General features: G+C 40.3%; 1 protein-coding gene across 1 annotated transcript in view; it reads left to right on the top strand.

Annotated features, from left to right (window-relative positions):
* LOC111874400 (cilia- and flagella-associated protein 251) overlaps nucleotides 1-15,455 on the top strand; it is a 65,880-nt gene extending 50,425 nt beyond the window's left edge. The window contains exons 3-4 of the mRNA XM_023869881.2: nucleotides 11,999-12,216; nucleotides 14,652-15,455. Coding sequence (XP_023725649.1) covers nucleotides 11,999-12,216; nucleotides 14,652-15,043 — 610 coding nt within the window. The 3' untranslated portion in view covers nucleotides 15,044-15,455. The remainder of the gene's footprint in view (nucleotides 1-11,998; nucleotides 12,217-14,651) is intronic.
* Nucleotides 15,456-16,540: the final 1,085 nt, after the last annotated feature.

The raw sequence follows: 16,540 nt of genomic DNA, 5'->3' as shown, positions 1-16,540 counted from the left end.
TATTCATACATAGAACCTACCTCAGTACAATAAACTTCCTTTTGCTATTTCAAATTGATTAATAATAAAGACTCTCCGGAAGTAACGTTTATATAAAGGGGGAAAGAAACAAGAAACAAAAAACTCCGTGGTTTTAGTCCGCAAGCGAACTATACCGACCGACACCCTCTATCCGCTTAAAATTGGCACTAACTTCGCCGAAAAGTGGCGGTAGCTCGGTCGGTTATATAGACAAAACTGAATGCAATAATTTTGCTATATTTTTTAATTTTTGTGCAATTCTACCGGTTTGTCTTACTGAAGATGCTCTTGTGAATACATAATTTCATTGTAAAACATAAGATTAATATGCGCAGGAGTCTACAAATATTGTATCAGCTCATTAGTGAAACACACATTCTGCCCCCAGATATTTCTCCACAACAGGCAAATATAATTCCTATGTACCAGCTTTCTTACCGCCACGTAACATACAGTACACAGAATGGAGTCCTTGATATTATAAAATGTATGTACAACGAATCATTCACTATTCAGATTTACTATTCTGCGTACATAGAGAAATAGAAACGAGAGTGGGAATTAATATTCATTAATTCATTTTCTGACGTCAAGTATGAGCAGTCTAGTGGACTTGCTGAGCGCTCAATATTATATGTAAAAAGGTTTTACACTAGGATATATTCAATTAAATTTTACTACACCAAACTACCTACACTCGTACACAGAATTTTACAAATTTTGAAGTAATACTCAAACTGACATAACACTCAGGACAGTGAATTTTGTTTAATAACATTAGGCTTTAACAAGCAGTTATTTTTACTTATAAATATACAAAATTTCGAAGATACTTTTTAACCCCATATTATTTATATTTACATAAAATCAGGGGTTCCTATATTCGACAATGCATCTCTCTCACTGTACTTGTTGTGAAAGAAAACGAAATGTGAGGTTATGTTAACAATTTATAATAAATATAATTTTAAAATCTATTATAATATTCTAAAGCGGCTAATATTTTAGACCGGCTCTGGGGCCCACCCAGCCTCCTATTCAATGGGTACCGGGGGCTCTTTCCCTAGGGGTAAAGCGGCCTGGGCCTTGCGACGAGCTGATCACCCGCCCAAGGAGTCCTACCGAATGTGTAAGATCTAGAAAAACCGAAGACGGAGAAGTTCATGAAGGTAGGCCTAGGCCCACTGGGGCTGTAGCGCCAAGGACGAAGAAGACGAATAAAGCGGCCTGGATGTGAAGCTCACCACTAACTTCCGACTAATGCCGAGTTCAAGAAAATGTGTATTTGTAAATCCACTCCCCCCTACGCCTTCATGGTGTAGTGCTTAATTAGTTAAGCACAGGGACAACTTTACCTTTACATATTTCGTCCTTGTAAAAATTCAGACGTTTATCTATGTACCATTTGCTATAAAATTTATACTTGAGTTACCAATATGAATATTTAAATTTAACAGAATGGTTTCATGTCGCTTTAACTAATGTAAATGTTGTCTATTATTTCTATTTAACTCTGAAGGTTGTGGGTAAAATTCTTCTGGCTCTGTAAGGTTGTTGGCTTTAACACAGTCAGTGATCTGTGTGGCATTCATGTCACTGACTTCACAAATATGTATGTTCGTCATGTGCGCTTTGACAGGGCGGAACTCGACGGTTTGGATTGGCGCAGAAATGATCCATACGTTTTGACTTGTTAAATAAAATAAAATAAAATAAAAACCAATAAAGTCTTTATAATTTGTAATAGATGTAATTAATTCTGCACACATTAAATTAAAAGTCCTGAGGTGAACCCATAAATTCAAAATACAGCTTACTGAAACTAATATACTGCCACAATTTTATGGAGTGTAACTATAGACATGTTTTCGATTGATGATCGGATTTATTGAACTCTTTGATACAGCGTTTGACTACACTTTACAGTTCACTATTACATATACACATATTAGTTTCCACAGTCGCGACTTAACTAGCCGTTGCTCGGTAGTGGCTTTCAACGTCGGATGTTCCCCTTCCTCTGGGTTCCCGAACTATTCCCGGCGTGAGCTACCAGCTTCTCACAGTAACTGAGTCCCAGTAGTTCTATAACTCGGTCACTCACCAACCAACTAACTCAGCTCTCTAACATCTCGGCAAGAGCAGCACGGAAATTCCATTCCATTATTGTTGTGCAATTGTTGCCGTTGAAACATGCTTGATTGCGAAGCCGTTACTTTTCAACGGCTGTTGTATAGCTCCTTCTTTCGTTGTCTTTGCCTAGCAACTGGTATATATACCGCGATATTATACACTAAATTCCAAAAGAAGAAACAGAAGCATAAGTTAAATGAAGCCAGTTAAACACATACAGATTATGCTCTTTAATTAAATAGTTCCAAGGCACAGCATGCTGAAAGTCAGGTGGGGGGTCCAAATAAGGCCATATAAGGCCCTAATGGATGCACCATGCATTCATTCATATCCACTAAGATGTTATGTGTTAAGTTAAATTAAAAATACAAGGAAAGTATAGAAAAGTCGGTAAAGTAGATGTTAAATAATACGAGTTTCATTTTGCTACCTGAACAAGTTTACGAATACATGCTTAATTGAAATAGCAACAGTTTCACGAAACTGTTGGCTCCGGGTTCCACTGATGGCACTCCATCTATCGACATCAGAATATAAATACGGCACTAACAAGCATGTAAGTACAGATAAATGCTGTTACCTAGCAATTCCACTATGAGCCAGTACAACATACTATCCCTTGACATTCTTGGAATATAAGGCTTTACTTTGTTCAAGTACTGCTGCTGAGAGGCTGTTACTCCTGCGTCGTTCTCAGGTTGCCCTCAAGGTAGGATAGATAACCAGAGGTCCTTCGAGAGTTCCGTTAATCTTTACAGGGAAATTCTGAGGAAACTTAAAACACGCCGTGATTTCTTCTATCAATATTATAACAGAACATCATTCACGTTTATTCTTCCACTGATAGTGTACAGCGAATGGGGATGAGGAAACATATTTAAATACACTAAGGAACATCCAGAGAAACAGAAAACGTGTTAAAAGGGGGTTAGAACTGTGCTTAGATTAGCCAGAGGGCAAGTGGTAGAATGATGACTGCCCATTAAAGTTATAATAAGCAAATTAGAGTATACTGGAAGGAAATTAATCAGCTTACAGACTCGAGCTGTGAGGAAGAAGTTGGGGACTGTGGAGTAATAGCATTCTGAACAATAGGCCTGCACGAATGGAACTGAAATAAACATACAAATTTTGTTTTCATCGTCCATCTTCTCTTGCTTTATCAATATTCTTCCTTCAACCCTCTTATTTGCCAGTTCTTTTCCTTCTGTCCCTTACTCCTTCGTCATTCTTGTTCTTCTCTTCTTTCAGGTTTTTGTCTTAGGGTAGAATACAATTCTCATTCGTGGGTCTGTTCTGATCACAATGTCGGCTGCAGAAGATGAATTATGATGATAAAAATCAGAGTCCCGCATGACCTTGCAAACAGGTTCAGCGGCATCATTAGGTCAGCGATTCAGCGCAAGGCTAGGACAAGGTCTATTCGTAATACATCATGCAAACAATCAACAGCATTGTCCATAATAATACACAGTTGAGGCTCTTGCCGTCATGGATACAACTAACGCCCTCCATTTTTCATTTTATTGAAGTCTGAAACAAATAATTCGGTGGGCAAGTGATGCTTTGTTTGGGGAAACAGATGGAGCTATAGGCTGCTAATTTACGGGACTCTTTCCACTTAAACGTATCATATGTTTAAGCTAAGAATTTATAACCTACTTTAAATATTGTTTATTGCTGTTACCGTAACGTTTACAATATTATATTTAAGCATCCTGTTGCACACGTAGTATAGAATAGCAGCGGCACGCACACAGGGAGACTACACAAAATAACACCTGTACAGTGCTGGAAACAAGAACTAGCCGCTGCAGCACTATAGACATACGGCGAGTAACCCTGACAATTTTAAATTTTAAATTTTAAAATTTAGCGAAAAATTTTAAAGGATTTTAAAATTAGAACTAAAGATTTTATGATTGCTAACGTGTGTAACAAAATTAATCTATAACCCAGACAGATATCAACGAAGTAGATGTTGATAATAACAACGAAAGGAACAAGGTGTTTTTTTAAATGTTAAATTTTAAACTAAGTGCAGTGTAACAGCAACGTGAGTGTATACACCTGATGATGGCCGTTTGAGGCCGAAACATGTAGTGTAAAGGATAGCAAGATCAAGGATATATAATATATTTTTGCACTTGGGACGGAGTTCATATCATTTACAGTAATGTTATATACTGCTAAGTTTTACGGCAACTAGTTTCATGGTCGTAATGCCAACATTAAGCCTACACGTCTCCGAAGTGCAACTTGACAACATGGTACAATCGTATTATACACAAAACACAAGACATAATTTGTGTTGTTTAAAAGTCAAAGATACTATATCTGATTGACATGTAAATTATTCTTCCTTGTACTAAGCTGCCTACACATCACATCCTAAAATGCTTCAAACAATAGTTATGGAGATCTACATGGTACAAATATGTAACGTACTTTCCTACTTTCAGCCACATCTGAGAGGCAAAAATATACATATTCATGCAGAAATTACTGATGCTGACGTTCAGTTATTGCAGACACAACTACGACTTTGAAAATTCCCTCTCCTCTTGCTCCTACTTAGGAGCACAGGGTTGAGTTCTCAGTTTCATGATCATTTTACATACGGTAGGATTCGCAAGGCTCGTCGCAAGGCAAAACTTTGACAAAGATATTCAGCAAACAATTATTATATTGAAGAAAGTTGTCTTTTGGGTTTAGGCACCGTGTATTCTTCGTTTTGGCCAACGTTTCGGAGGAACGTAGCGCCTCCATCTTCAGAGCAGTAGCTGTGGTCACACAGCTACTGCTCTCCGCAGCTATTCAACTGCTCTGAAGATGGAGGCGCTACGTTCCTCCGAAACGTCGGCCAAAACGAAGAATACACGGTGCCTAAACCCAGAAGACAACTTTCTTCATTGTCATCGCCGTGAAAACCTCAAAACTTACAAATTATTATATTGCTTGGAGTTATAAACGATTTCCCCTTGTATTTCGTTACATAATGCATAATACCTGTCGGTAATGATCTGAAATAACATTTATACGAGGCCGCGCCACAGCTCAAGCGGTTAGTCACTGGCTTCCCACCGTGGTGGCTGGGGTTCGATCCCGGGGTTTGGTCAAGTGGGAATTGTGGTGGACAAAGTGGCGCTTGGGCGGGTTTTCTCCGAGTACTTCGGTTACCCCTGCCAATCTTCATTCCACCAATTTCTCCATTATCATAATCACCCGGGGCAGGTACAATAGGCCAATCAGCGGCCGCCGTGCCGAGTGGACCCAGTTGGACTCCACCCCCCACTAAGCGAAAAAAAAACATTTATTCGACATATCCGTTCCACAGTCCGTCTCAAACACTCGCTTCCCTTCAGGTTTCTCTTTCTCTGTGGGTTATGTAACGACGTTCCCAGTACCCCAGAGAAGATAAGTGTGGGATTGTAGGATGATTAGTGATTAGTGAATTGGACAGGATGTGACAGAAAACGTTCTTGAGCCCAATTTGAAATACGTAATGAAAGGGCATATGCCTGGGGTGACTGAGGACAACTACGAAACTTCTCAGTCGGCCGAAATTCCAGCCGGGCTACTCTCGAATACAAGTCAGAAACTTTACCGATAGAGCCAAAGAGCTCGGTTTCAGGTTTGTGATTGAAATTTTGTAGGCAGTTGTTATTTCCATCATATGTACTAATATCCATTGGAATTTGCAATAAGTGAAAATTCAGCTAATTTGTGATGCACATTTGCAAAGAATACACAAGTATCTGTAAAATATCCATCATCATCATCATCATCATCCTTGCCGAAACCGTCCTTTTGAACCACTGCCCTCCTTAGAAGATTGTGCCAGATTTGATCCGGTTTTCCTTTCTTCTGGTTTCCCAACAATATATATCCCTTACAGAGCAAAGTCGTCAGCTTTGCATCCAAACCCCAACCTGGAGGAACAGGTCTTTGTATGTGTCTCCTAGTGACAGTGCGTCGAAGTTATACCTCCAGACACCGGGATTTCTTTTCGTCGCCTTCTGCGACTAGCAGGGCTATGGTGGAGGTATTCTAACTCACCTCAACGCGAGGAGTAAAAAGTGTATAGGACACTCAAAATTATATATATACAAAACCTCCTTCCTTGGACATGGTTTAGTGTATCACATGGATGACTCTTCAGAACGCCGACTATTTTGTGTAGTGCAACGTGACAGTAGCTATGCAGGTGGCCGTGGGTGGTGGTCATGTTGTGTCACGAACTTGGCTCGTCCGCTATATGTGCAATGCCAGATTCGTGGGAAATCGTTCAAAATGCGAGACGTGTCACATGACAAACTGTTACGTCAAGACTTTCACTGATTCATCATGCTGCTGCTTATTTCCTCTCTTCATAACTGCGGACAAGAGTAAGCTAAACGAATGTCCTTTTTATTATTTTTAATACCGCTTTTTATCTTAACGTTTATCAAGTAATTCTTTAAAAAAATAAGAATTTTTTCCTTGCTTTAACCAGATAATTTACAGTAGCGATAAATCGAGAGACTTGTATTCGGGAAGTACCCTTATTCTAGTCTCGACTGTGATACCTTTTACCGTGTTTTCCTCAGTCTAACCAGGAAAATTCACGACGGACTTGGAATAGTCTACGGCACCTCTTTCGAAACAATTACGAACCCGCCACTAATCATGAACTTCCTACATTATTCGACACTTTATGAACACTGTAACTGAAATAGCGTCGTTAAATCACCTAAGAATCAATCATCATCTTCTATCCACCCCTTGCATTATCAGCTTATTGAGGAGCGAAGTTTTAATGATCCCAAAAAGTCTAAGTTCGTTCATACGTACCGAAAATTCATAACGACAGAAGAGCAAGATTTATTCTAGTAAAGGGCTGTACGTATATGTGAACAGCGTAAACCCCGTTTAAATATGAACTAGAAATCCTTGCTTCTGTGAACACTATTATTGATTTTTGTGTAAAAATCTACTGAGAAAACAAATCACTTCACTTCCAAAATTTCTGCCTACACACACAGACTCATAAAAAATAGAGAGTAGGATGGATTCTTAGGATTAAAAATTTGAGACCATTGCTAATTCCACCTCAAATTCTAAATCTACATGATCGTCAATTAATCCTGTTCTGAAAAATTCTGTTGCATTGCACGACCCTCAACCTAAATTCAACTTTGTCAGTAGTATAAATATGTGCAAATTTTAACTTTGAAGCATGCGAAGGCATCCTTGATGGCGACTCGAACATCAAAAATTCTTAAAGGAAGTTACATTGCATCTTTTGTTCACCACTAATTAGTGACTCAAGTCTTTATACACTTGTGTCACCTCAAACAACCTTCAACTGCATAAGACAGACATTGCCGAATAAAAAATCCTTCAAAACGGGGTAACAATCCGTCTATGATGAAAGTACTTGATAGAATCATAAGCGACTACAACGCATTCAAAAATATTTTCTGGAAAAATCAGTACAGATTATCCAAGAATTTATGATGAATCCATCTCAGTAAAACACTAACACTTCACTGATGTTAATATGATCTAGTTATTATTTCGACATTACCAAAATAAACTCCATGTTTCCTCATACATATTCTGTTATGTTCCCATATATTTACATCCCTGAATGATATGGAATGTAGCAAATTGGCGGAAAGTCACGGTACGTACTGCACAGTTTTTCTTCCTAACACAGTTTATTGAGGACCGACGATAACAAACAAAAACCTGATTCAGGAAGAAATTAAGAGGAGACTGAACTCGGGTAATGCCTGCTACCATTCAGTCCAGAACCTTTTGTCTTCTCGTCTGGTGTCCAAAAACATAAAAATTAGAATATGCATAACTATAATTTTGAAACTTGGTCTCTGATATTAAGGGAGGAACATAAACTGTGGGTGCTGAGGAGAATATTTGGGCCGAAGAGGGATGAAGTGACAGGAGGTTGGAGAAAACTGCATAATGAGGAGCTTCATAACTTGAACTCTTCTCCAAGTATAATTAGAATGATCAAGTCAAGGAGGATGAAATAGACGGGGCATGTAGCACGAATGGGGGAGAGGAGGAATGTATGTAGGATATCGGTGGGAAAGCCAGATGGAAGGAGACCATTGGGAAGACCAAGGAGTAGGTGGGTGGGCAGTATTAAAATGGATCTTGGAGAGATAGGATGGGATGGTATAGATTCGATTAATCTGGCTCAGGATATGGACCGGTGGAGGGCTCTTGTGAACACGGTAATGAACCTTAGGGTTCCATAAAATGCTGGGAAGTTCTTGAACAGCAGCACAATTGGCGGCTTCTCAAGAAGGGCTCAGCTCCATGAGTGAGTGAATGCAGTTTACTGATCTCCCAGCAGAACATAAAGGCTTCCAAATGGACAATTCCTACTTAAAACAACAGTTTAGACAGACCAATCCTCCATAGACCCACTCTTTGACATCAAATCACGATTTCACTGAATACACAAGCTGTCAACAGAGTAAATTTGTGTTCCACGAAGGGGTATATTACAGTACCGACTGAATCACCCTCACTCTCGTTTGCTGCAGTCATCTTATGGCTTTATTTGTAACTACTAATATACATAATGACAGACTAACGATGAAATGGAAAGCCATGGCCTTCTACATACATATTTATGTATATAGTGTGTGTGAATGTTCTAGACAACATATACATAAATGGGTCTTCAGTAATTTTAATAATATAAAAGAGTGCTGGAAAATTAAACCCATCACAAGTTTAGGCATAGACAAAAGAATAATATGAAAAGTTATCTTAGATGAATTAATTTTGTGAATATTAATAGACTTAAGCCGGTCACAGTAGCCGAGAGGTCTAAGACATGTACCGTCTTCGCTCGCTAGGAAACCGGGATCGTGGGTTCGAATTCCACACAAAGCATGGATGTTTGGCGTGTGTATGCGTTTATTCTGTGTTTGTGTTGTCCTATGTTTAGGTAGAGACCTTGCGACGAGCTGATCTCTCGTCCAAGGAGTCCTACCCTCTGTAAAATTATCATTAAACTGAGAAATCAGTCTTATTCTCAAAAGTCGGAGCTGGAGGAGGAAAAAATTAGGCTTGAACAGATTCAATATAATTAATAGAATTAATATCATTATGACCTAAGTTTAACAAGCGTTGATCATAATTTCTTTGTCACTGAGCACTGGAAAGGCAGAGATAACTGTTCCATTTGTGTGTAGTGGTAATACTCTTAGGTTGGGTTCGTCAGGATTCTAGCAGGAACATACGCCTGCGGAAGTGACGTATGTTGTACTCGTAATGCAACATGCAGGAGGAAAACAATGACCTTGTGTCAGAGTTTACTCTCATGAAACATCATATGTGACTCGATAAGTTGTCCCTGGGCTTAACCAATTAAGCATTACACCATGAAGGCGTATAGGGGAATGGATGTGTAGATCCACGTTTTTCTTGAACTCGGCAGTAGCAGGAGGTGATTGGTCAGCTTCACGTTCCTGCCACTTAACCCCCAGGGAAAGAACCCCTTGTAACTAATGGATAGGAGGCTGAGTGGGCCCCAGAGCCGGTCTGGAAGACGTGGAGAAGAGAAAATTCTTGATCCTACCGGGACTCGAACTCTGACCCCTCAGTCATCCAGCTCGCAGCCAGTCGCTATACCGACTGCGCTATGCAAGTATATGGGTAAGCAAGGGTGCCGTGTTTTCCGAAGTGTCTATTATTTTACACAGTTCACTCGTAGGTTGTTCATTTATTGCAGATACAATAAATTCACAGCTGCAATATTACTTCCACAACGTAATCCACACATACAGAAATTATTTTACTTTGTGTTCTCTTAAATATGTCACACACAAAAATTGTAGATCTTCGGAATATATACGTATTAAACATTGTCAGTTTTGAAAAAAAAAAAAAAAAGATTTTTAGATTCATAAAGTAGAAATAAAGTTGGTCTGAAGAATTCCGTCTTCTGGGATGTGGTGCCGTGTAGATCTTGTGTAAACTGACGTTTCGGAGTAACGTGTCGCTTCCATTTTTGGAGTAGAAGTGCTTCCGAAACGTCGGTTTGCACAAGATTTACAAGGCGTCACTCACCGCCGTGGAAATCTCAAATGTAATAAAGTTGGTCTGGTGCAATGAAAGAGTGTAGGATGAGTGAGTTAAGGCTTCGTCCATTCTTAACTTCAGTATTAGATGCACGTGACTGATCTGCTTCGGACTGCGGCTTCCAGTCTCTCCTTTTGATGGGAAACTGTGAGGTTCACAGCCGATCTGGATAAGGTGGTAGCGAAAAGAAAACTCCATCTTCACCCAAGAAGCAAGCCCCAGCGTCTAACCCAAAGTCGATTACTACCAGCTGACCTATCCCGATATATTTGACGTCGATATTAAAATGAAATTCTCCCCAGAATTTTATTCCGTCTTTGAAATTCAGTTGACAGCACTGTATCGGAGCCTGAACCCTCAGACAGACCCAGACTCCCCACTGTATGTGGCCTTATAATTAATTATCACTCCTTCGTGTTAGAGAGGCCTCAGAGATAATCTGCCCATAGACGGCAGGGTATACGTACTAAAGTTACTCATGGTTTTGGGCCGCGCCATAGCTCAAGCCGTTAGTCGCTGGCTTCCCATCGCGGGTCTGGTCAAGTGTGATTTATGGTGGACAAAGTGACTTTGGGGCAGGTTTTCTCCGGGTACTTCGGTATCCCCTGCCAATCTTCATTCCACCAATTGCTCCACAATCACCCTCACCTATCGTCTGGAGCTGGTACAATAGGCCAGAAGTGGCCGCAGTACAAGGGACTTAGTCCCACCCCATTAGAAATAAAAAAAAAACAATACTCATGGATTTTCTCAGTCCCACCAGTCAAATTTTTATCCAGTGCTTTAAATAGGACACGCATTTTTCCTTCCTATCCAATAGAACTTTTAAGGGAGGAATAGACTGAGGGTGTTTGAGGAGAATATTTGAACCGAAGAGAGATGAAGTGACGGGAGGTTGGAGAAAACTGCATAATGAGGAGCTTCATAACTTGTACTCTTCTCCAAGTATAATTAGAACGATCAAACTAAGAAGGATGAGTGGGCAGGGCACGTAGCACGAATGGGGGAGAAGAGGAATGCATATAGGATATTGGTGGGAAAGACAGAAGGAGAGAGACCACTGGGAAGACCAAGGTGTAGGTGGGTGGACAATACTAAAATGGATCTTAGAGAGATAGAATGGGATGGTATGGATTGGATTGATCTGGATCAGATAGGGACGAGTGGAGGGCTCTCGTGAACAAGGTAATGAATCTTCGGGTTCCATAAAATGCTGGGAAATTCTTGAGTAGTTTCAGAATTGGCGGCTCCTCGGGAAGGGCTCAGCTCCATCAATGAGTGAGTGATCTACGAGAATTTATCATTCGCTGTTATGCTACCAGTCAATATCGTATCAACTCTGCAGCATAAGCAGCTTCGTCAAGTAATCACGGAATGAATCAGCCATAATCACTGCAGTTGAAACAGAGTTATAAGAAACAAAGGCTGTGCCATAGCCCAGGCATTTAGTGTCTCGCTTCCCACCGCGGCGGTCCGGGTTCAATCCCGGGTCTGGTCAAGTAGGATTTTTGGTGGACAAAGTGGCATTAGAGCAGGTTTTTTCTAAGTACTTCAGTGTCCCCTACCAATTCTCATTCCACTGACTGCTCCACACTCCTCATCTATCATCCGACACTGTTAGAACAGGCTAGTTAGTGGCCGATGTACCAAGTGTACTCAGCCTCACACCCCAAGAAAATTAAAAAAGAAAGTATTACAAGAAAAAATCAACCTTCTGTGCTAACTGACGGTTTGTTCTCAGGGCGGAACACAGGGGTCCTCCGCTTGAGGGGGAACTACTCAACATGCGGTACTACGGCGGTGCTGAAGGCAATGTGCTTGTGTACCATCCGACGCTGGGCGTGACATCTGTTCTGAAGCAGCAGCTACCCAGCGGGAATGATAAGGACAACGTCGGTGAGGAAGATGCGCAGGAGAGCGGTGACGGTGACGGCGTCACCATAAACCTGCCTCCCCCAGGTAATCTTCGGTTTTCTGTAGTGTACCCTCGTTTCGTTACGAGTGAAATAAATTGTGACTTACGCGCACGTAGATTCCTTATTTTACATAGATATCTCTACGCCTGTATAGAATTACAGTACCATCATGCCAGAATATGTGTGCACCTACTGAATTTCACCTAGTTAATAGATGTACATGAACCATGTATTTAACCATGTAAGATTTGAGGCTTTCACGACGGTGACTATGAAGAAAGCAGTCTGCTTTTACCGGTTCTCACGGTCTCTTCGCTTTGCAGATTTCTTATATATTTTTTCTTATACCCTGAAGATGGAGGCGATACGTTCCTCCGAAACGTCGGTTAACACCACATATACACGGTGCCAAATCCCAGAAGACTGCTTTCTTCATGTATTAACCGTTTCTCATTAAGGTTCTAAATTTCCTGTCATTACCGCTCACGGTAGCCGAGTGGTCAAAGGCATTTACTGCATTCGCTGCTCGGAAGCCGAGCTCGTGGGTTCGAATCTCATACAAGGCATGAATGTTTGGCATCTTTATGCGTTTATTCTGCGTTTGTGTTGTTCTGTGTTTAGGCAGAGGACTTGCTACGAGCTGATCACTCGTCCAAGGAGTTCTACCATCTGTAAAATGATCATGAAACTGAAAAAAATCAGAGACTAAGGGCCAAGGGGGGCTGTAGAGTCAGTCAGAAAAAATCCTCTAATTAAGAATGACGATATTGCGAAAGAGTCAGGAGGGAGGATAAAACTAGGCTCACTTAATAGGGTCACGAATTGTTGTGACACTAAATTTAAAAAGAATACGCAAAATTTATTTAGGTTTGTAGAATCTAAAACAATATGTCGGCAACGCGAATTCAACATTTATAATTCGGGCTGACGGCGATAAATAATTAACATGTGATATCGGTGTTGGCAATGTGAAAAAAACCTACATAATAAGGAGCTTGATAACTTGAACTTTTAATTAGAATAATCAAGTCAAGGAGATCGAAATGGGCAGGGACTGTAGCACGAATAGGCGAGAAGAGGAATGCATATAGGATATTGGTGGGAAAGACAAGAGACCACTAGGAAGACCAAGATGTAGGTGGGTGGACATGTTAAAACTGAACTTAGAGAGATGGTATGGGGTGGTATGGACTGGATTGACCTGCCTCGAGATAGGGACCAGTGGAGGGCTCTTGTGAACATGTTAATGAACCTTTGGCCTTCATAAAATCCTGGGAAGTTCTTGAGTAGCTGCACAACTGGCGGGTTCTCAAGAAGGGCCCAGTTCCATGAAGTTAATTAGTTGCTAATGTGACACGGAAATAAGACATGAACGCGAAGCAGTGTTTATCTGCTATAGTTTATAAGCATGAAATAAGAAAACTAGAATTCGTAAACGACTAAAATGAAGAGTATTAAACTTAATATATTTTTCAGTGTAAATTAAAAGCAGTGAAAATCGAAGGCGTAGCAAACATTTTAAATTAATCGTTCTTTAAGTTACGGGAGATAACTGCAATCGAGAGTTCTAATCATCTCGGATGGTGTGAGGGGTGAGTAAAATTTAAAACAGACATTTATCTGTGTATAGTTAAAAAGTATGTTCAACATTAGTACAATGGTGTCCAGGAGAACATAATTGAAATTAGAGAAATATTGGTTTAGCTAGCGATAACGTACATGTCCCGTGGAATCACAGTTACAAAATAATATAAGCGACAGAAATGTGAATTTGAAACTTTTAATTTTATAAACGATTGGACAAACAGGATCCGTTATAGAAACTAAGAGACTTATGATCAATACTGTAATGCCTAGCTGAAGATTGCTACACCTGTAAAGAGTCGGAAATAGCATGCAGAGAGAATGAGAAAAGAGAGGTGAAGTCGGAGAAAGACAAAGGAAAGAGGAAAACATGGCTTAAGTCCGTAAAGAGAACAAGATTACTACCCCGTATAGACAGGGGCCGATTTCCCCGGGAATAAATCAGCCGGGTTGTGAAGATAGCCACCCACAACCATCTAGCGCAGATGTCAGGAATGGTGAAGCTACACCTTACTACCCCATATATTTCATGGCATAGCTCTTAATTAATTAAGTACAGGGACAATTTTAAGTTTTTACCCCGTAAAGGAAAGAAAATGAGTATTCATAGTGTGTCATTCTGGGATATGAAGCTGTGTAGTTCGGTAGGTTGAAACAAAGTTTCGAAGGAATGTACTGTGTACATAGTCACTAGCCTGAAGAGAGAAGTAGTATGTTCCTGCGAAATGTTGGCACAGCGTACCAGACCGTACGACGCCATCAAGCAAACGCATACTTCATCTACCTTGTAACCAAAGGCAAAAAGTGCATGCAAACTTGTAACAAGTATGGAGATAACTCTCCCGCGGGCTTCGTGTCTGAGTATGCGAACTGATTACTATATTCTGCTTCCAGGTGCATCCGTTGCAGAAGTTCGTCCAGTGGGTTTATCCATAGCAGGGGTAGGCGGAGTGGCGGCGTCAAAACCAACCGGTACTGCCGTGGTGGGTCCCGGCGGACTGGCCATCGCCCGGCCAATAGCTACAGCTATCGCCGGAGTTCCTCCAGACCTTGTTTTGGGTTCCGGTTCGCAGGGATCTGACCAGCAGAGCATGAGGGTTGCTAAAGAAAACTATGTAGCGGTCGGCCCACACGTGCAATACGGCGCCAAGTATGGTGTCGTTCCCATAACAAGAAATATCCCCAGGAACTCGCCGACTTACTTCAGATTCCAGCCGCAGGCGGTGCTGAACTCTGTGCAATACAGCCCCCAGTCCGTGCTACTGTACCCCGTTGCTTATTACTAGCATCGCTTTTCAAGTTCCCTCGCAAAACTGTCTTGCGGTCTACGATTTCAAGTATGTCAGAATTATAATTAAGAAACCACAATGACGGGCGCTTATTGTATCACTGTATGAAATCGGTAAGCAGCGTTCAGCTACACTGCTCTACTATGTATAATTTGTTCGTATCAATACATCTGCTCACTTAATGTGAGTGCACTCTCTTTACTCAAAGAGGACTAAATTTGCAGTCGGCTTTGGAATAAGACTTATCCATTTGCTCTATCGTTTAATGACAGTAAGCCTACAGCCTTATTTACTGTACGTTTTCTCCAATATTTTTGCACAGCAATCTCGTAATTTTCTATTTTAATATTTTCCTATATCGATCCGGCTCTCAGGTCCACCCAGCCTCCTATGCAATGGGTACCGGGGATATAACGGCTGGGACGTGAAGCTGACCACTCACCTCTATATAGTGCCGAGATCACGAATGGTGGAGCTATACCTACACCCCCCTATATGGCTTCACTGTATGGTGCTTAATTAATCAAGAACAGGGACTTTACATTTTGAATATATCTATTCGAATTCGCTTCCTTTTTAATCAGTTTATTATCAAAAGAGTTTCATGAACTTGAGTCCCCGAAAATAACCACCAAAATAAGCAATGGTTGAAATGTCTGTGGAACTGTATACTCGTCTCCTTCACATGTAATAGGGAGATTCAACAGACACCAGACCTGCTACATACCAGTGATATAGATGTAAGCAATTCACAATATTTAAACAATATTTAAAAAATTATCACATTTCTTCCAAAATATTCACCAGCAAGTTCGCCCAGTAAGGATATTTAGCATTACAATGAAGAGGTTTAACAGATCAGCTCATTATTCAGTATTCTGTCACAGCATTTGTATATATAACTTGCAATTTTTATTAGAGAATTTGGGTTTCTAAACAAAATGGAAGAAGAAAATGGATTTTTATTTACTGATAATTTTTTTCACGATTTATATTACGAGGTAACATTATTTAGTTATGTATAATTTATTATGAGTCATGATCGAAGTGAAATTACACATCACGAACTACCTCCAGCATTGTACAATCTGCAATATTTTTCTATGTACTTCAATTGCTTCAAATAATAAATGACATATAAATACTGATTTGAAAGATTTCAAGACCAACTGACACTGAATAAACACAACACTAAAGAAACTTGTCTGAAATCTTTTAGAGTTGCTCACTATTTATTTATTGTCACTGAATATTCAATGGATCCAATTCCTGCTGATGTCGCTTGACATAAACATGCAAATACGTAAACCAATTTCTACTAAGCCCTCTATTTCTTGAAAATGTCCATATTTAATTCAATTAGTGACGTTCTGGATATTATCCATCTGCTTGTTATTTTTTATTTATTTAAATAACTTTTGGAGAAATGAACCTGTCTCTCTCCTCACGTTGCCCCCAGCAGATAGAGCCAGCTTCTCCCTCCAGAAATAGGAA

Source organism: Cryptotermes secundus, unplaced genomic scaffold, assembly GCF_002891405.2.
Source record: "Cryptotermes secundus unplaced genomic scaffold, Csec_1.0 scaffold251, whole genome shotgun sequence".
NCBI lineage: Eukaryota > Metazoa > Arthropoda > Insecta > Blattodea > Kalotermitidae > Cryptotermes > Cryptotermes secundus.
Note: the sequence above shows the minus strand (reverse complement) of the source record. Positions and strands in the feature narration are given on the sequence as shown.